Raw genomic sequence first — 21618 nt, 5'->3', positions numbered from 1 at the left:
TTCAAATTCAAGGACCTTTCAAGGACTTTCCAGTTCCAATAGCCTCAAATTCAAGGACCAAATGTGGGGACACATTTCAAGTGAGACATTGTGTTACCTTTAAAGATACATTGTTACAGTTCCCTTTCGAGGGAATTCGCCCTGCATCACACCTCCAAGGGTAAGTGTGTCTGAATGTGTAAATCAAATTTAACCAATGGTGAGGCTTTACGACAAAGACAGTGTGACGCGGGAGCCAGGAAGTATATCACTATCTGAAATATTGCCAAAGACGGCGTTACAGGGACGCATGAAGTATGGCAAGGAAGACGCAGCGCCTTGTTCCCTTCTCAGGTAACGTTTTCATGTGTCAAACACAACTATGCAGGTGATGAAAGAGATTTGGCGCTACCATCCATACTTCTTGTCTTCATTAGATCTACACTTGAGACTGACTGGTGACACCTTTTGTATATTCTTCTTAATTTGTTACTATTTTAAATATTTAAATATTCTGTAATTTTACAACTTAAGCACAATCATCTTAATGATCTTTAATATCCAATATATCGCCCAGCTCAAATCTTCAAACTGAATGCAATACTCACTATCAATGGCCTGATTGAGCGCCTGCAGTTTCTTCTGCTTCTCCCTGATCCGGTCGTAAGCACTGTTGAACGGCGCGCCGACGGACTGACTCGAATGGTGATGTGCCTTGCGTCCATCCAGCCTCCCAAAGTCTGTGTACTGAAAGTCTCTGGATTTGACCGATGACTTGTGTCTCCCACCTGAGCGGGAACTCAAGGCACTGTTGCCCCTACGAGCGTCCTCCAGCGCCCCGAAGCGGAGCGCGTCCGGATCGAGGTAGGCCAGGTCTGCAGAAGACGCCCAGCTCTTGTTTCTTTGATGTGGGTGGGAATTGTGGACCGCCTCCATGGGTCGGCTGTGCTGCTTTTGCAGATGCCGTTGAGGGTAGAGATCTGCAGAGGACTCAGAACTGGGATGATACTCCGAGTACTGAGGAACGCCCTCGTCTGCTCGGACGAGGTCCTGGGTGGGAAGAGAGCCCATCGAGCGGCTGAGGCCTCGGTTCAGGTTGGCCTGCTCTTGAGTCCGGGCTCGAAAGCGCTCCAGCACGCGATGGGCAGCACTTCGTCCTAGAATAAAAGCACACACATTCATTTAGATGTGTATAGATGCATAATTTTTATATTGCAGATAGTTTTGCAAGGTTGTGTTGTTTCTCAATAAATCTGAGCAATACAAATGCATGTGCTGCAAAGTCCATCAACAAATCTTATTGTTCCTTTCTGTAGCTTGTTTGGTAAAGCATTGTGCTTGCAACGCAAAGGTCATGTGTTCGATCCCATGAAACATGCATACAAAAATGTATCTTGAATGGATTGCAAGCCGCTTGGGATAAATCTGTCCGCTAAATGCATAAATTGGATGAAATGTAACTAAATATGGGACACATTTTCACGGGAACCTTGTTTTCTTTATGGAGCAGTTTTACTGGTTAACGTTTGTCAAACTGACATTAAAATGGGCCCTAATTGGCTACAAGAACAGAGGGACAATTGGGGCCTTCTGGTGGATACGTGGTTCTCTAAAGCCCTTCTCATTTCACCCTAAGCTTCTAGTGACACGCTTGTTATCCACGGCAATTCCAGCTCCGTCAATCGGGAAGACAGGGACGATAAACGGCTCTCTCTTCTGGGAACGCTTGAGCCTTAAATGGCTCAACAAGAGGCCTTTTACTCTGCTTCTAGAGCAAGCCCAGAATATCAAAGGGCAACGAGAATTTGAAGCAATTTCAAACACTTAAAGAAGAGAGACATTCCATTTTAAAAATTAAAGGAAAAGTTCACATCTTAATATGAAAAGTCTCCCATAATTTGCTATCCCAGATTTATTTGACTTTCTTTTTTAGTTGAACACAAACAATATGAAAATAACTACATGTCTATCCACAGTTATGACTTTACATATGTACAAACATATAAAAACAAGCCACACGGCAACCTTGATATAAGTTCATGATCAAATCAAGTCAAAAAATCTCTGGGAAACTATAAGAGATCGATGCCACGCCACAGTTACATAACGGCTCTGGTTGTTTTGTGTTCTCCGTGGAGAATTTCTGCAGCTCAGCTGTAACCACTGGGAAGATTCGCTCATATTTTCCTAAACGAAATGTGATGGTTTTGGTTTGCGGTGATGTGCTTGTCTAGTTTCAATTCAGAATGTCTATGCACACATTGCTTAAGAGACAGACCCGGGATGAAAGGGAAAGAAAGACAGACGGATAGACTGATGGAGAGAGTGGAAATCTGGGAAAGAAAAAAGTCCTGGGAGTGGGAGACATAAAAGACGTTTTCATTCATTGTCAGACATTATTAGTCTACAAAGCATAAAAATCAATGAGAAGAAACATTTAGGGTGTGAGCCAGCCAAGTAATGTGCATGAGGCTTTGCAAATTTTGTAACTGGTGCAAAAGTCGCTTGTTTTATGGTGCATCAAGGAAAAATTGCTATTTTGATCACTTGAAATATTAATACCACACCTCTCTTTAACAAAACAGATTACATGAGGTTTCATTCACATGATGCACAACGAAAAGTTTAATAGTTATGTTCGGGAATTGAACAAACCACCATAGTATTAGCACCAATAATAATGATGCGATTGTGACGATGCGATCATGCTCACATTATAAAATATGCCAAGTAATGAGATCATGTAACAGGGTCACGTGACAGGCTGAATAATGTGCTCATTGCATTGTAGCATCATTTACATTTGAGTAATTCCAGTGTTATGGATGTGGCATTTTCAACAAAATTAAAATATAATTTATCAGATTTTTTATTACCAATATATTCAGTCCTTCCAAAAAAACTTGGAGGTTTTTTTGTGATTGTTGCGGGCAAAAATCCTTGATCTTGCGGCAAATTTTCTTAAAAATGCTATGGAATATACAGGATATTTATGCAATTTTACGCGATGAAATTGCGAGAACTAACTCGCGCAAAAATTGCGGGAACTAACTCGCGCAAAAATTGCGGGAACTAACTCGCGCAAAAATTGCGGGAACTAACTCGCGCAAAAATTGCGGGAACTAACTCGCGCAAAAATTGCGGGAACTAACTCGCGCAAAAATTGCGGGAACGAACTCGCGCAAAAATTGCGGGAACTAACTCGCGCAAAAATTGCGGGAACGAACTCGCGCAAAAATTGCGGGAACGAACTCGCGCAAAAATTGCGGGAACGAACTCGCGCAAAAATTGCGGGAACGAACTCGCGCAAAAATTGCGGGAACGAACTCGCGCAAAAATTGCGGGAACGAACTCGCGCAAAAATTGCGGGAACGAACTCGCGCAAAAATTGCGGGAACGAACTCGCGCAAAAATTGCGGGAACGAACTCGCGCAAAAATTGCGGGAACGAACTCGCGCAAAAATTGCGGGAACGAACTCGCGCAAAAATTGCGGGAACGAACTCGCGCAAAAATTGCGGGAACGAACTCGCGCAAAAATTGCGGGAACGAACTCGCGCAAAAATTGCGGGAACGAACTCGCGCAAAAATTGCGGGAACGAACTCGCGCAAAAATTGCGGGAACGAACTCGCGCAAAAATTGCGGGAACGAACTCGCGCAAAAATTGCGGGAACGAACTCGCGCAAAAATTGCGGGAACGAACTCGCGCAAAAATTGCGGGGAACGAACTCGCGCAAAAATTGCGGGAACGAACTCGCGCAAAAATTGCGGGAACGAACTCGCGCAAAAATTGCGGGAACGAACTCGCGCAAAAATTGCGGGAACGAACTCGCGCAAAAATTGCGGGAACGAACTCGCGCAAAAATTGCGGGAACGAACTCGCGCAAAAATTGCGGGAACGAACTCGCGCAAAAATTGCGGGGAACTCGCGCAAAAATTGCGGGGAACTCGCGCAAAAATTGCTGGGAACTGGCGCAAAAATTGCGGGGAACTGGCGCAAAAATTGCGGGGAACTGGGAACTCGCGCAAAAATTGCGGGGAACTGGCGCAAAAATTGCGGGGAACTCGCGCTGAAATTGGTTGCAGTTTTTGCAGGTTTTCAATGATGTTCACGTCACATAAACACATCACTTCATAACGTTCCCATGGCAACAGGGGACATGGCTGCACTTTTGTGAAGTAAATGCAACATTTTTCAACTTTCTGCTAAGATATATGTGATTTTTTGCTACGAAAATGCGAGGATTATGAAATCATGCAAGCCCCGCATTTTTTGCACACGGAAATCTGCAATTTATGCTGCAAAAGTGTGGCGTATTTGAATCAATGCGGCCCATTTGAAACAATGCGGCCCCCGCATAATATGCGGACTTTGGCTGATTATGCGTTGAATCATGCGATCGCATAATCGCGTTTTTCTGGACTGTATATTGAATCATATGTTTATGTCACAAGCACAGACATGAGTACAATATCAGTCTTTGCACATGTTTTCTGTTTTAGATGAGGGAAATAAATGTGTTATGGATGTTAATTTTGTTTATTGTGTTTTTGGGATACAACATACTTTACTAAATTTTTTTAAGGTAAGTGGTCACAATCAATTTATTTAAGCTACCTTAAAAAAAAATTGAAATACAAAACAAAAAACTTTTGTTTAGATGTAGCTTAAATAAATTGATTGCAACCACTTACCTTAAAAAAATTTAGTAAATTGAATGAATCATTTTTTTCAGTGTATGGTTAAAACTTAATTTTTTCATGGTAAGGTTTACATTTGCATGGAATTGCTCATTTATGCAAAGTGACTTACAGTGCATTCAAGTTTTTTTATCACAATGTGTGTTTCTCGGGACTGAACCCATGACTTTTGTACTGTAAGCATAATGCATTAGTAATGAGAAATTTCTCAAAAATAAAAATTCCCCTTAACTTTATATGTGCAATCTTTAGATTATCTAAAAACTCCTTCAACAATCTTCAGTATTATTTAAGCACTCCCCAGCACTGGGGCTGTTCTGGCTTGTCTCTTGTGTCAGGGAGGGATCCTTTATCCTTGTTTTTATAAGCACCGGCCCCTGAAGGGCCAAACCTGAGTCATGTCAGTACCAAGACCTGCTCTTTGTTTATACTGCGAGTCATTTCCTACAAAACTGGACAAGTACTTTACACTGACTAAGCACGAATCGTATCTCTTCACGGTACTGAAATGATCGATCGCTAGAAATGACATCAGAATGAATTGAAGCATTACTACACTCAAAACACTGCATTTATTAAATGAGACTCCAAATGTGCGTTAGACACAAAGATGTCTACGATGTGGGCTGGTAGAAGTACAGACGTGCACCAGCATGTCTATGTGTTTGGGTGTGCATGTGTTTTTGGCATGGAAAGAGAGACTATAAAGGAGTGTGAGGACATGTCTGAACCATTTTTATAGGGGTGAAATTTCTTCCATGAACTGATAGCAAAATTCTGATATATGTGGGAACATTGCCACTATGTGTGCATATTACCAGGAAGGCCTTTTCCTCGAAGACGTTCCCGAACCTCTTTACTCCTCTCTGGCAGAGTTTCTCGCTCGCTCTGAGACAACAAACCATCCAGCTAAAATAAAAACACACACAGAATGAGAAAGACAAAACATCATAAACTCTTATCAGTCAAAGATAAAACTCTTAACAGAAAGAAAGAAAGTTTCATGTTTTAATACTTTTTAATTGTCAAAATTAAAGTGTCTACAAAGTTAGGAGCTTTTTACGACCTTGATTTTAAGAGTCTAGGCCCACTAATAAAAATGTCTATAATGAATGCAAACAGCTTTGGATAAAAGTTTCTGCCGAACACATAAATATACATTTTAATTTAAAATGAGAAACATCTTTATTCGTTTGTCCACCGCCGTGCCAAACCGTTCTCGTTAAGTACCGTTACAGTTATGGTTTTATTATAAATATAAAAATTAAAGATTATATTAGCAACTCAATGTGTGGCTTTTACACTTTTTAAAGGACACATAAATACTGTCATTTGGGATTTTATTTAGCTATAATAAGTGAAAAATCTAATTGAATAGATGTTTGTCCGATTGACGCACTGCTCATACAGAAGATTTTTTCCCCTTCTAGGCATTTTTTTTTTTTTTTTTAAGAGAGACCTGTCATGTCCATGGTGCATGTTTAAATACTTCTTCAACAACTAGATGTTAAATTCAGTTTTTTACACAGAGTTTCTGTAAATTGTACATTCTGTAAATGTTCTGTACATTTTGCAGGATTTAATTCTGTAGTAGAATGAGGTTGCCACTCCCATAAATTACTCAACTGTGTGTGTACAGGATTATGCATTAAAAGGTAAAGTGACAACCAAATTTATCTCCAGTGTGTACGAGGCCAGAGAAACTTGTAACTGGGCAACTGACGAGTGACCAATCATGAGCGGCGATGTTAACCACTAGAGTTGCAAAGGGGCTGAAAGTTTCCAGTAACTTTCCATGGGAACTTAATCTTGGGATTTTTGAAAATAATCCAAATTGGAAACTTAATGGGAATTATTATATGTTTGTATATGATAGTGTTTGTATAAATGTCCCTAAATTGCATGGAAATGACGTTTAAAAAAAAAGTAAAGAAAACAATTACTGCAAAATTTGAACGGTAGTGTGTATCTTTACAAAAGATTTTAATGTTAATTAAATTGTTCTTTGTTTTAATAAAACTGTTCTTTTATAACTTTTTATTCAAAGAATCCTGATACTTGAAGCCTGCATTTATTTGATCGAAAATCCTTTAGAAATTATTCTAGTAAGCAGTGTGCATGGTAGAAATGCCATTGAAATTGCATTAAATCTTGTTTTAAACAAATTTTGCTGCAAGATTTTTCTAAATTAGCTACCAGGGTTTCCCGCAGCATATTTCAGTTAAGGCGGCCCCCCTAAGCTTGGAAACCCTACCGCCTTAACTAGGTCGTCAAAAAAAAAAAGATCGCTGCACAAAAGGCCGTCAAGTGCATCTCGGAGAATAGCGCGTATGTGCATCACACCGCGAGCGGGGACGTGCGCCGCACGGCCGAAATCAGAAAGACGTGGTCCGGACGGTCACTGTCTGGAGGTAACTAGCCAGTTGATAAAACATCTCCGAGTATAGCGCAGACGCACTTCACACCGTGAGCGTGCACGCGCACCACATGACCGAAATAAGATAAGACGTGGTCTGTAATGTCTGGAGGATAGCCAGTTAATAAAACACATGTCCGTGAGTGGACTTATGTTTTGGGGTTATTTAAGCCTGTTATTGGTCTAGTTCTTGCAAATTGAAAGTAAGTTAGCTGGTGATTTTGTTGTTTGAGCAACCTGCTAGGGTTTCACGTGCCTGTTGATTAGATATAACTGTTGAGCGCTCTTGCTCACTTTATTTATGTGCATTATTTACATGCTACAGTAGTTACACTCCTTTAAGATAATGTAATTAATAGTGGGAAATAATCAGTTTTTACCATTTTTACGCCATCAATCATCGTTCGCCTGACATTTTACAACATCTGCTTTAGATTGTGTTTATTAACCCTTTAGTTTCACTTCATCACGCACCTATTCCCATAAGAGATAAAAAAATTAATTCATTAATAATCGAGTATGTGTTCATTTTTGTCATAGTTTCTTCAAAATTGAGTTTGAGTGTTTTAAAATAAATATTTTATTTATTTATTTTATTAAAATATTTTAATTTTCATCATGACGCCTACGCCCCGCCCCTTTGACTGCCATGCCCTCAACACCGCCCACCCACCCAACCCTACCACCTTAACTAACAAATTTTCTGCGGGAAACCCTGCCTACATTTAAATTTCTTGTTATAGGCAACTCTGCAAATTACCAGTTTATTTCCATATATTCCCGTTAATTCCCATGGAAAGTTTCCAGCCATGAAAATTCCTGTGGTCACCACACGCACTCTATTGGCACAATGAGAAATCCGGGCCAAGAACGGTTTGGAATAGTGCCGTGCCAAACTGGGCTCAAGTGTAAACATAACTGTAACCGTCTAAAAGGGGACATTTCACAAGACTTTTTTAAGATGTAAAATAAATCTTTGGTGTCCCCAGAGTACGTATGTGAAGTTCTAGCTAAAAAAAACATAGATAATTTATTATAGCATGTTAAAATTGCCACTTTGTAGGTGTGAGCAAAAATGTGTGGGTGTGTCTTTTTAAATGTAAATGAGCTGATCTCTGCACTAAATGGTAGTGTTTTGGTTGGATAGTGCAGATTAAAGTGCGGTATTATCCCCTTCTGACATCACAGGGGGAGCCAAATTTCAATGACCTATTTTTTCACATGCTTGCAGAGATGGTTTAACAAAACTAAATTGCTTGGTTAATATTTTTCACATTTTCTATGTTGATACAAGCACTGGGGACACAATTATAGCACTTAAACATGGAAAAAGTAAGATTTTTATGATATGTCCCCTTTAAACCATCCTCTTAAAATGGTTTGGCGCAACGGTAGAAAAGTGTTGTATTGTGGATCTCAAAGGATGCAGCAAAAAATAAAAAGAAGAAAAGATGACAGAGAAAAACAACATCTCCGATCACCAAGAGGTTTGCTCTCCGAGGATAAACACCCTTGACAAGTAACTCTCAGGATCTTTCATTCCCAATTATACAAGATACTAAAACACTTCACATCCACCTCCACAGTGGGAGCAAAAAGTAAATAGTTTAGAAAATAAGAGCAGAAAAATGCCTGACTCTGACCATGTGCTTTTTCCGTATCACTGTGCAATAAAACCGCTGGGGAGCGTGCAACAGACAAACAAGATGTGACATCAAACACAAGACACAAGCACAGGAAAGACTGTACACTACCTTTTTAATTGAAAGCCGTTTTATGGGTCTGTACTGTGCAGAATTCACTTAACAGGAACAATATGTTCACACACATCGCCAGTGCTTTGTTATGATAAACTAATGAAATCCCAATAAGGGTTGGGAAATAAGAACCACATTCATTTACATCAAGACATTTTGCTCTTAAAATGATTCCTGACAGTTTGCATTATTTTTTCCCGTTGTTGACATAACAGTAATAATATGCATGACAGCGTTTCCTGAAGAACTTATAAATCAACTTTTCATGGCAATAACATACTGTATTGGGTTCATTTAGAGTACATGACAATAAAAGTAAGGCAAGTAACCATGTAAAATAGCTGTGTCATGCGTATTTAATATTTGTGAGACTTTTTGTATATTGTGTAAGCAAACATACATATGCAGAACAGAGCTTTGTTGTAATGGTTCGATGATCACAAGGAAACTAAAGAAGTGGTTTGAACAAATATAAACACTCACCTGAGACAGAGAGCCTAAGACGAGCCTCACCAGTCGCCTGACGTAGGAGAACGATGGGTCACAGTTCGAGTTTCGGATGTGTGTGCTGCAGGTGTCCAGGACCGTACGTATGGAGAGCCGAGAGAGGGTGGAGGCATTACACATGTTCAGCAGGACGCTGTTCAGATGCTCTCCGAGTTTCATTGGCTAAAACAAACATAAAATCACCTCAGTATTCAATATACCTATAAAAAAGATCATGAAGTCCATCACATTACATTTCTCAAAGGCCTCACCTGACTCTGGGGAATCTCGTAGTCGGCTCCCCAAAACAGCGTCATGCCGAGGGAAAACATGTGTATCTAAGAAAACACAATGGCACGACAAACAGCGATGCAATCACATATTAAATTACAGCATTTTACATGATTACACTTGATTTTTAATACCTGTAAGGCAAAGAAAAGATTAATAGGAAGATTATATCAAAGATTAAAAAAACACATAATAACTGGAGTTTAATCTAAGTCTATTGTCTATTATTATTGTCTATTAATAACTATCTCTCTCTCTTAAGGTCTCTCTCTCTCTCAGTCTCAGTAAAGCTTTAAACACAAACACTATAATAACCCTTTCCTAATGATGGCTGATTGTAGCTAATCTCACAATGTACGTCACTGCAGAAATACTAAGAAAAACACTCATCTCTGTTCGGCAAACAAAAAAAGGGCATGTGAGTGTTTAGAAACTCAATTTAATCAATTCAGACATTTTAGTGATGTTTGGCTTAGAGAAAGACTGTAGTAACAGAATACCCAAGAGTCGGCCAAAGAATGCAAAATATCCAGTCTTTTTTTGCTGTGGTGTCTCTCTTCGAGAACGTTGTGTACTGTACACAGATAACTATTTTGATGCATAATGGGGCGTTCGAACTATCATAAAAACTTTATTGAAGAGCTCAGATTCAAAACCCTCTAAGTGCTTCAGACATGTTTTCTTGTGAGCATTTTTTATGATTCTGCCAACAAATTTTATTTGATTTAATTTTCTTATTTTATTTAAAACAAAAAACTTTTAGAAACAATACACACTATTGTTCAAATTGTGCAGTAATTTTTTTCTTAATTTTTAAAAAACTTTTAAACAGTATTTCTGAATGACCCGAGTACGGGATTCCGGATGTTTAAAGTGAAGGTATTTGATGAACATATACTGTAACAGATGTGCTAATGCTGCGTTCACACCAAACGCAAAGAGAGCGTCTGGCACGAATGATTTCAATGTTACATCAATAGAGCTGCACGATTCTGTATAAAATGAGAATCGCAATTCTTTTGCTTAAAATAAAGATCACGATTTGATCACGATTCTTAAGAACAACCCCTGAACATTAGTTAAACATTCGTTTTACAGGTGCAAAAAATTAAGCTTCTGAAAGTTTCAGATAAGTGTAGATAATCTTTAAATTCAGTTAATGTTAATTGTAGGTTGATTATGTATTCATTTTATTTAAAGAAAAAAAATAAAATATGCATTTTAAGTAGCCTAAATAAAAAAGCGAATACGTTTTGGTGCAAACTGCTGCCACATGCAACATGCCGCGGTTCGGCGGCAACCAATCCAGTGTGATTGTGTGTTGTTGAGAGAACTGCCAAAACTGCGTCTATCCTCCTTGAAAATATAATTACCTGAATCTTTGAAATGCTGGATTAAGATCATTTGGAGGGGTCGAATCGAGATCACGATCTTTTAAAGATTAATCGTGCAGCTCTACAACGTAAAGAAGCGTTTACGCGTGTCTGGAGGTCTCATGGCGTGAATGAGACATGACGAATGACGCGAATTGAGCATTGTCGTGGGAAACGCGCAATTTTAAAAATCTGAACTTTGGCAGAAAATCACAATGCGTTAACCAATCAGGAGATTGTAGTGACATGATTACAGGAAGCGAGCAGAGTCGCAGGAGCCCCTCCCATGACACAAATTTTCGCGTGAATGGAGCGAGTAAACTCAAAATGTTCAAGTGTCCAACTAAGGGCAAATAGCACGTTTTTGCCGCCTCTACCGCATTTTATATATTTTTTCTGATTCTGCCAACAAATTTTATTTGATTTAATTTTCTTATTTTATTTAAAGCAACACTAAAGAGTTTTTGCTCTTTGCTTCCTCTACAGGTTGGAAGCGGAATTGTCCATTACCACTGTCGTAAATAATTTAGCCTACTGCAGCAAAGCTGGCTCTGATTGGATTGTAGGTCTGCCGTAAAGCAAGTTTTTGTAGTTTTCATTCAAACTACAGGTCCGCGACCCGATGGTTGGAAACTTCTTTAGTGGGGTTTTGGCCGATAGAGGGCTGCAAAGCCAATGTGAAAGTGACGTTCACCCTGTTTCGAGTGGATGAACGACTGAAACTTTTTTGGAAACGTTATTTTAAGGTAAAAAAAACTCTTTAGTGTTGCTTTAAAACAAAAAACTTTTAGAAACAATACACACTATCGTTCAAATTTTGCAGTAATTATTTTCTTAATTTGTAAAAAAATTTTAAGATTGTAGTGACATGATTACAGGAAGCGAGCAGAGTTGCAGGAGCCCCTCCCATGACACAAATTTTCGCGTGAATGGAGCGAGTAAACTCAAAATGTTCAAGTGTCCAACTAAGGGCAAATAGCACGTTTTTGCCGCCTCTACCGCATTTGGTGTGAATCCGGCATTAGAGCATTCGGTTACAATCGTGGTGTTTTATGACTTTTGCATCTGAGTTATCTAAATATCTAAATAAAGGATAATGATAATTGTTACGTTAATACCTCACATGCTGCAGTGTTACAGTAAACTAAACAAAAAAAACAAATGTACAGAAGATGACCTGCCGTGTCCTCCAAAATCTGACTACAGAAGCTGGACATTACCTCTGAAGGTGCACTCATCGGTGACATGCAAACCATATATCTTACCAGCTTGCTCATACATGCTACCGCTCTTAACATTAAAACACACGTCGCAACTAACATTAACCAAACAACATAGAGGAATCTGTCAGAAATTTTATTTGGCAGTATTTTTAGTTTATCAGCTGAAAAAAAATCGCTATGAAACTGATATTTTTCCTCGTATCTTTGTGTAAACTCTGCTTTTATCTTCAATTTACAACAATTGCAAATACTATATAGCTATTATCGCCCATAATGTGAATATTCCTTAATAATGAAAAAGGTTGTATTAAACATTCTCTTCTATCAAATCAACAACCAAACAGTGATTATTGATAAAATAATAAAAAAACAGTTGGAAATAGCCTCAATAATGATTTTTTCTGTATACAGTAAACAGGTCAATTGTAACGGTAATCGTAATTGAAATTCAGGAAACAAATTCTATCCAATATTTTAGAAAATGTTTGTTTTGTTTATTCCTAATGCCATTCCAGCATCTACGACTGTATTCATCACGAGAACTGGTTAATCCATACACAAGCTAATCCACACAAGTTTATCCATACACACGTTGTGGGAAGGGCAATTTGGCATCCAAGTCACCTAACCTGCATGTTTTTGGTCTGTAGGAGTAAACCAGAGTACCTGGAGTAACCCCACTCTGACATGCAAACTCCAAGTAACATTTAAAAAAATGAAACAACAAACACATAAAAATCGAAAAATGTATCCTCTCCATATCAGACGCTGAGGTGAGTTCGAGGCCCTCCAGCATCTCTGGTGGAGTAAACGCTCGCAGGTCCATCTGTGTAACATTCTCGTCTGTGAAAGAGATGTTTCCAGAAGGCATAAGGAGCAGGGACCATGGAGAGATGATGAAACCCAACGTAGAATGATCTACAATCATAAACAAATATGAGAAAACAGATCAACTTGTTAAGTTCTGATAACACAGAATTTGAATATTTGTTGTACTTTGCCAACATTTTCACACAATTAAACAACAATCCTGTGATCCTGTGTCTGAAACCCAGAGTAGGAGCATCATAGTTTGATTTCACAGTTATTCACAGTAAAGATATCGAAGCTATTTTACACACACTCGAAAAAAAAGATTCCTGAAGGTACCTTGTGGCAGTACATTTTCAAAAAGGTGCTTATGGGTACCTCAAATGTACACATTGGTACTTTAAAGTAGAGCCCGACCGATTTATCGTTTTGCCGATTTTATCGGCCGATATGAGCATGTCGCAGATATATCTGTATCGACGTATAAGCCGCAGATATGAAGCCGATATGAACGTTCCTTAGAGAACACATTAAATGCTTTTGAAAGATGTAAGTACTTGTTTGTCCAGCAGAGTGCGCCCTATTGGTTGCTAATGGCGACTCAGGTCACTCACTGTAGTGACATCAGCCAATCCCCCACCCCCTTCACTTCAGTCAGTCTCTCAGTTCAGGTGGCGGGCGCGGCAGTCACACGGTTTCTTCAAAACATTTTACACCTGGTATTAAGACGCGCTTTGGTCGATTGGATTATAAGTGGACGAGAGAGACACATTCCTGTTTACATTTGGTGGTTTTAATCAGTCTTTTTTGTCCACTTGCGAGTTGTTTCAAACGCAAGCGGAAGAAATGACGCGAGGCGGAGAAAGGACGCGCTTTAACTGATGCGCAGTCTGTGGGAGTACAGCTGCTTGTGCTGTTACATGCTCATTTCAAAGCAATTGATTAAATAAGCTCGCGCAACTTTACACCCTTTCTTAAATAAAAGAGGCGGAGAGCAGACGCTTTAGTTTTATAAAAGTTTAAAGTCCCGGCAGAACACTGTGGGTTCGTGTTATAAAAAAGTTGTGCAGTACATTAAACATTAGCCTACATCAGTATGTTGTCAGTAATTCAAGCATTGTCGTCTTAACGGTAAGTTTTTAATTAATTTGTGAAGTCTATAACTTACTCTAAAGCTAAGCCCAATATAACAATGACTTTATAAGTTTCCATTTTTTAAAATAAGCCCAATATAACATTATTCTCGTTAAAACTGACAATGGTTTAAGTTATATGTATTTTGTTTTGTTTGTGTTTTAAAGTTATTTATAATAAGTCAAATTTACTGTTTTGTGCACTTATATCAGAATCATTTTGGATAATAAAGTTTATTGTTAACTTGTAAAACACACCTGCCTATATTACATATCTTTGTCACGTCATTTTAAGTGTTTGATCACCACATTTGTGGTGTGATCATAGAGTGATCATTGCAAAAAGTATTTATATATAGTATATTCTGTTAATGTGTATAGTGTATTCTATGTACAGTACTGTAGTAGTATAATATCCTGTAGTATATGTGTACTGTACTATAATATGCACATAATGAATATCGGCCGATATATCGTTATCGGTCTTTTTTTACTCTCTAATATCTGTATCGGCATCGGCCCCAAAAAATGCATATCGGTCGGGCTCTACTTTAAAGGGTGCATACTGGTACCTAAAAAGTACATATCTGTACCAAAATTATACATATTAGGACCGTTTTTAAAGGTACCGTCCCGGTGACAGCATTTGTACCTTTATTTCTGAGAGTACAGAAAGGAGAGAGGGGCAAGGGATCGGCAAATGACCGTGAGTCGGGAATCGAACTCGGGTCGCCGAAAGTGCGAAAGCACCACATGTCGGAGCGCTGCCCACTTCACCATCGGCTCCGACATGTAGGACGATTTTATGTAAATCACAAAAATTACTTGAGCTGGGTTTTCAGGAGGGTCAAATTTGGTTTCATGACCGTTTTAAGCACAAAGGGAAAGGAAAGTGCAGTGTTTTTGAAAGCAACGACTGACACTGTGTGCGTGATAAGAAAATACATGAAATTACAAGTTGTGATGCTTTGGCGAGGCAAAGTAACTTGACTAGTTTAGGGAGCTTGTGGTATTGGACGAAGATCATTTCCTCAACACGAGCACAGCACGCATTTCAGAAACATAAGTCGTCCTGTGAGGTCCGAACAATGACACAATAAAGAGCTACATTTCCTTGAAATGCAAAAGGGATCTTCTTAAAAAAAGACGATTCTATACGACAGTATGTTTATCTTTTGATGCTGTATTTCTCTTTTTCTGAGCTATGAAGCAATGAAGCTTTCGCAGTTCAGTTAAAATACTTGGAGTAAAACTGGCCCTGTGGTTACAGATGAAGCAGCTGTACATACATATTTTATTTACTTCCTACATGAAATGAAACCGTGGCGCCACTTTCAAACAACCTCTTATCACTTCAAGTTAGTGTTGTTGTATTTTAAGGACAGCAGCATAAGCCGATCTCTATTTCTTTAGACAAAAGCTGAATAATATGTATTAGCCTATCTTCTCCTTGCATATAGCAAACAGAAAAGCTTAAGAAATGAAATTCAAGCAGCGATGCTATAAAGCAGTGGAATTCCCAAAATAAACACCAGCTTCCTGTGGAAACCGTCTGGTCATGGTTTGGACCTCATTGTGAAGGCACAGTAGCTCAAGTACAGCAGTTATTCACACGTTTTTTATTTAATAACATCTATCTCTAGATCTCACTGACTTAAACTAGTCATCTTGGCTTGCATCGATTGCTAGAATAGAGCTTACAGATGTCAAGTGGATAAAGAAAGCAAAATGATGCATGATTGGTCAAAGCAAAATCTGATAAACCATTATCTGTCCGGTTCACAAGCCCAAAGCATGCAGCTAAAAATAGCCTCATGAAATGCAAAAAGCACATTTGGTCAAACCTTTCTTCTGAGTTTACTGTGACTGGCAAAACAAAAAAATTGCAGTACACGTGCCACGAAAACCAGCAAACTTCTTCAGTACTGCGAAAGCAAAACGAAAGTAAAGGAAAGCCAAAGCCTCAGATACGTGTATCTTGGGCGTATGTTTATTTAGTCACTATCTGTTTATTTTCGATGCTTAAGATTAGTTCATAAGAACTCTAAATCATCTAAATTACTATTTTTATCCACAATAAAGCTGCACTTTTGCCTCTTCATCTTATCTCCGTTTGAAACAAAATTGCTAGAGTTGGAGTCTTTCCTTTACACGGGTCAAATGAAGTCAAACTAACATGACCTGCAAAATCACACCCAACAAATCAAATTATAAATCTTTATTATACACTTACATTGCAAATCAAGGTAAGGTAAAGAGACAGTTTGAAGCCCTGATTGTTGTGCATTTTTAAAGGTCACCTAATATTGTCATTTTTTTTTTTAATGCAATATTAGTCAAGGTGTCCCCAGAACGTCTTTAAGAAGTTTCAGGTCCAAATACCCTATAGATAATTTATTATACCATGTTTTGGGTGAACATAAAAAGTGCTGTTTTGTGTGTGTGTCTCTTTAAATGCAAATTAGCTGCTGCTTCCTGTTTACTGTTATCCATAGCAAAAACACACTTTTTATAAGACAATCAACTTATTTTATTGTTCAGTATAAACATTGAATCAACGTCAGTACTGATCAAAACTACCAAATGTTTACAAAAAGTTCATGATTTTAACTCTTTAATTGCCAAGTTTACAAGTGATGTCACTGATTTGAGGGGAAAAAACACAAAATGATTGATTATTAATAGAAAAAGTGATTGTGGACTGTTTTTTTTATCTTTTTCACAGTCTTGGGCATGCCAAAGATTAGTTAAAACATTGGCTTTGAAGCATTTTTAGTTTTTGTGCAGCATCCGATTTTATTTTTTTCTCCCTCATTTATGGTTTGTGGACATTTTTGCCCCATTGACTTCCATTATAATAATGTTTTTTGATTGCAAAACCATGACACCATATAATCATGCATTCTTGATTGTTGGTGGTTTTCCTTTTGCAAAGAGGTAAATTTTTTTATTTTTACTCTTGAGCACCATTAACCCTTTAGCAGGCCTGCAAAAAACAGCTTAATTTTTGGTTTGTACATTGAGTTATATGGACTATAACAGCATAGTGTGTGTGGGGGATTTTTAGTTAGTTTTGTTAGTATTTAGGAGAGAGCTCCTACATTTCGCACCAGTTGGTGCTGCAATGGCGAGAGGTGTCATGGCTCTGCAAATAAAACATTTTGTTATAAATGGAAGTCAATGGGGCAAAAATGGCCACAAACAATAAACGAGGAAGAAAAAATAAAATCTGATGCTGCATAAAAACTAAAAATACAAAGCCAATGTTTTTACTAATCTTTCACATGCCCAAGACTGTGAAAAAGGTAAAAGAAAATCCAGTCAACAATCATTTTTTATATTGAAAATCTGTAATTTTGTGTGTTGTTCTTCCAAATCAGTGACACCACTTATAAACTTGGCAATTAAAGAGTTAAAATCATGGAATTTGTAAACATTTGGTATTTGATCAGTTCTGAGGTTGATTAACAGATTCATGCAACAAAAAAAGTGGAAAAAAATTATCTGATGCATTTTTACAGCAGTTTAATTTAGTGGCCATTTTTGGCCACCAACAACACAAAAGGGTAGTAAATTTGCCAACAGTATATTGTTGAGTTTTTGAAAAATGTCAAAGAATTTTCTTAAATTTTGTTTAAATATAACATTTGACACCAAAAATCATTCCATTTGCTGAACCGCAGATAAAGTAGTGGCAAAATTAAGAATACAAAAAGGCAAAAAACGGCCCTAACAACAAATAAGGATTAAATAAAATGTATGACCTAATTGTGGTCTTTGGACGGTTGTGGGCGGAGACAGCATAAAGTGATGTCAGTTTGCATAGAAAATGGCAACAGCTTGTCCCATGAGACTGTTGAGGTTTTACGGGGAATAAAAAAAGGAGTGAGACGATTTTTATCATTACAGGGTGGTTGTGTACACACATAGGCGACACACAATTATGTTCAAACAACATATAAAAGTGAATTTCTCATATAGGTGACCTTTAACAACAAAATACAAATTGCAGCTTTAAGAAGCTAAACCGCAAAGCAAAAAGCCAACACGATAAGAAAACATTAAATAATTTTGATGAGCTATGCAATATACTTGATTATGTTGTAAGTTGCAGTCAAGATGTGGTATAACTCGAAATGGTTAACATGGCATGTGAAATGCAAACTCAGATTTTCTTAAATGAAGAGCGCTCAGGGTTTTAAACTAAATAAATCCGAACTTGCTGACTTGCCTGAGTGACATCCCTCGACTGTACTGCTGCGGGATGGAGAATTTCAGCAAACTTTGTCAAGAGGGACCTTTGCCAGCAAGTTTTCACCCCAGCGACTCGAGGCCAGATAACAAGCTACTGTGAAATGAGGGGAGCCCTGCGTCCTCGTGCAAACACATACCAAAGCTGCTACATCATCTTTATCATCATCGTCTTCGTCGTCCCTGAAAACAACAGCTTAATCATGCTTCAAACCCGCCTGGCACATGGCCACATCTGCTGAATAAGAGCCCAACAGAATGAGAATTGTCCCCTAACTGTGAGAAAGTCCCAAGATCTTTGCATCTTTAGAGGAACGTCAGCAGATATTGGTTGAGGACAGTTGGCATGATGTCAACTCATCTAACAGCCCACCAATCTGCTCTTTAGGAAACGGGGCTGCGGAGACAATAAAGAAGTTTTTGTTCTCGGTGGTGACACAACAGTCCATTTTCAAGGCTGAGTAAGCCTTCTCAAAAACCATTAGCAAGTGTTACCCACCCCTCAAGAGATAAAGAAAGTGCATTTTTGGACTTTGTGGACAGACTGATACAGTAGCTGTTACTTTTGGTCTAACCTAGGCTAATAGCTTTTGAGGAGGCATTTGAATAAACCTAAACGGGTATGAACTGGTTAAAGGGAATTAACACTTTAAGGACAATGCCAAACACTTATATTAACCAAGTGGCATTTCCAGCCAAATGATGACATCACATCTGAGGTTTGTGGTGCAGTTGGCAGTGCTGTAATGGTTTTGAATCATTTAATTGAGAGACAATACAGCAAATGTGGTGTAGTAAAATATTTTCCACATTTAAGTTTTTTTTTGCATTGGGTTTTTGGCATGCTTGTGGGAAAATGGTTTCTATGTATTACTTCATATTATAGACAGTCTATGACCTAAACACCTGCAAATAAGAATTAATGTTTCATTTACGTATTATGATCACATGTAATGATTACTTTAATGTGCTCATTGTTTCTGATCTAATAAATATATAAAGTTAGCAAACTGTGGGATTTGTATTATCTTAAAACTGTACATTAGTGATTGAGTTAGTGTACATCGAATGTATCCTCAGAGTGCATTGTGGGTAAAAAGTAGTGAACGAATGTAGGAAATTAAAAGGTAAAATATTTTACCATGTTCTTACCTCAACTTAGATGAATTAATACATACCTATCTTTTTTTCAATGTGTGCACTTTTAATCTTTGTAAAGCTCTTCATGTGTTAGCATTTAGCCTAGCCCCATTCATTCTTATGGCTCTAAACAAAAGTTTTGTTTTGTGCCACCATACTTACTCGTGTAACTACTCATGTAACAGTCTTTAAATAGGGAAAACATGCAAGTGTTTGGTGGCTTCTAAATTCATCCCTGTCTGGAGCCATAGGAATGAACGGGGCTAAGCTAAATGCTAACACATTCACGAGGCGCTGTACAAAGATTAAAAGTGCATGCATAGACAAATTAATACAAGCCTATCTTTTTTCAAAGATGAGGTAAAAACATAGTAAAATTTTATAGTTTTCCTATAAGTTTTTTTCTCGGGTTTCGAACATGCTACAAAATGGCAGACGCCAAATATAGTGCGAGATACAGTTTTGGACACAGCAATGGTGTGTTTTAGTGGATACTATTATAAACTTTATTTAAAAGTTTCAAAAAGACTGGAACTTGAAATCTGTTTCTATTCACCAGGTTCATGCCACTGACATTAAGTGTTGACAGATACACCTTGAGAACGAGAAGCAATTAAAGAAAAAACTGAAAATGTTACAATCTGACCAAACCAGAGAAACCAGATGAACAAGGAAAATGATTTGATAGAAACAAGGGTGAAAACTGAAAATAATTTGACAGAAACTGAGAAGCTACTCATGAAGATACTTTTCGTTTCAACACTGTACAGAAAGGAACATAAACCCCCAAATTCCCAAGCAAATCAACCCAAAGGTGTGTCGTTAGTGTTTTGTGATACACAATGGCAGACAATCTTTCAGCGTACTCTTCATGTTACTGGCAACAGAAACTACTGTGAGCTGAAGTGTTTATTGATAATACCATCACTACAAACACATCATCTCGAAAATCTCAGTCCTGCAAAAATAATGTGAGCACTTCTATGCAAGTATAAATCTTCAGCTTCAAAGGAGCAACCTAAAAGTTACGAAACCTCAAAAGTGACCGAAATAGTCAACAACACTTTGCATTATAAACACTTAAAGGTCACGTTCTTTGTGGTCACATTTTTTAAACCCTAGTTAGTGTGTAATGTTGCTGTAAACCATAAATAATATCTGTAAAATGATAACGCTCAAAGTTCACGGGCAATATATTTTCTTTAACAGAATTCACCTTCCAAAGCCTACAGTGAACGGCCGGTTTGGACTACAGCCCCCTACTTCCTGCTTTAATGACGTCAATAGAACCGTTTTTGACTAAACTCCGCCCACAGGAATACATCAGTCACCAGCTAAGCTAACGGCAAGCTAAGCTGCTATCGAATCACAACACACTAAACAAACTACACAATCAAAACTCGATACGTATTTCTGAAGGAGGGACTTCATAGAACAAGAAGGACATCAGCCCGTTTTGAGGACAGTGAAAACAGCGCTATACAGATAAGTCAATTGTGTGAAAAATGCCACGTTGTTATATTGCGCACTGTAAAGCAATCAAAACTTCAAAAACACAAAACTCACTGGATGCATTTGAACTAGGGCTGCAACAACGAATCGATTAAATCGATAAAAATCGATTACTAAAAGTGTTGGCAACGAATTTCATCATCGATTCGTCGTGTCGCATGACGCAGAGACGTTTAATTTAAAAAAAGAAAAAAGAAACCTTTCAGTTAAGCGCGGAGCGGAGTGAACACACTCGTGCTGCGTCCCAAACAGCCTAGCTCCATACTATATAGTAGGCAAAGAGTATGAGAAGTAGTGCTTTTCGCCTACTATATAGTATGGAAGTATGCTGTTTGGGACGCAGCGTCGGTCTCTCTCGCGCACTGTTGCTTGCAGAGTTCGGCGGCTCATAGACAGGGCGGAGAAAAGACAGGGCGGCGGGGAAAAGATGAAAAAACCAGCAAAGGTAGAGGAAAACCACATGTCAGTGTTTTACTCATCCCAAACGTAAGCGCGTCACCTGGAAGTTAGCCGGCAAAGAGGTAAACAAACAAAGACGACACGCTTA

At 38.3% G+C, this 21618-nt stretch overlaps 1 protein-coding gene across 8 annotated transcripts in view; it reads right to left on the bottom strand.

Moving 5' to 3' along the window:
- ptpn13 (protein tyrosine phosphatase non-receptor type 13) overlaps positions 1–21618 on the bottom strand; it is a 101106-nt gene that overhangs the window by 60355 nt on the left and 19133 nt on the right. For all 8 annotated transcript variants that reach the window (XM_055179715.2, XM_073871470.1, XM_073871469.1 and 5 more), the window contains exons 3-7: positions 12978–13143; positions 9611–9677; positions 9336–9521; positions 5498–5588; positions 588–1136 (exon numbers count right to left, since the gene is read on the bottom strand). In XM_055179715.2, coding sequence (XP_055035690.2) covers positions 588–1136; positions 5498–5588; positions 9336–9521; positions 9611–9677; positions 12978–13143 — 1059 coding nt within the window. The remainder of the gene's footprint in view (positions 1–587; positions 1137–5497; positions 5589–9335; positions 9522–9610; positions 9678–12977; positions 13144–21618) is intronic.

Source organism: Misgurnus anguillicaudatus, chromosome 9 (genome assembly GCF_027580225.2).
Source record: "Misgurnus anguillicaudatus chromosome 9, ASM2758022v2, whole genome shotgun sequence".
Taxonomy (NCBI): domain Eukaryota; kingdom Metazoa; phylum Chordata; class Actinopteri; order Cypriniformes; family Cobitidae; genus Misgurnus; species Misgurnus anguillicaudatus.
Note: the sequence above shows the minus strand (reverse complement) of the source record. Positions and strands in the feature narration are given on the sequence as shown.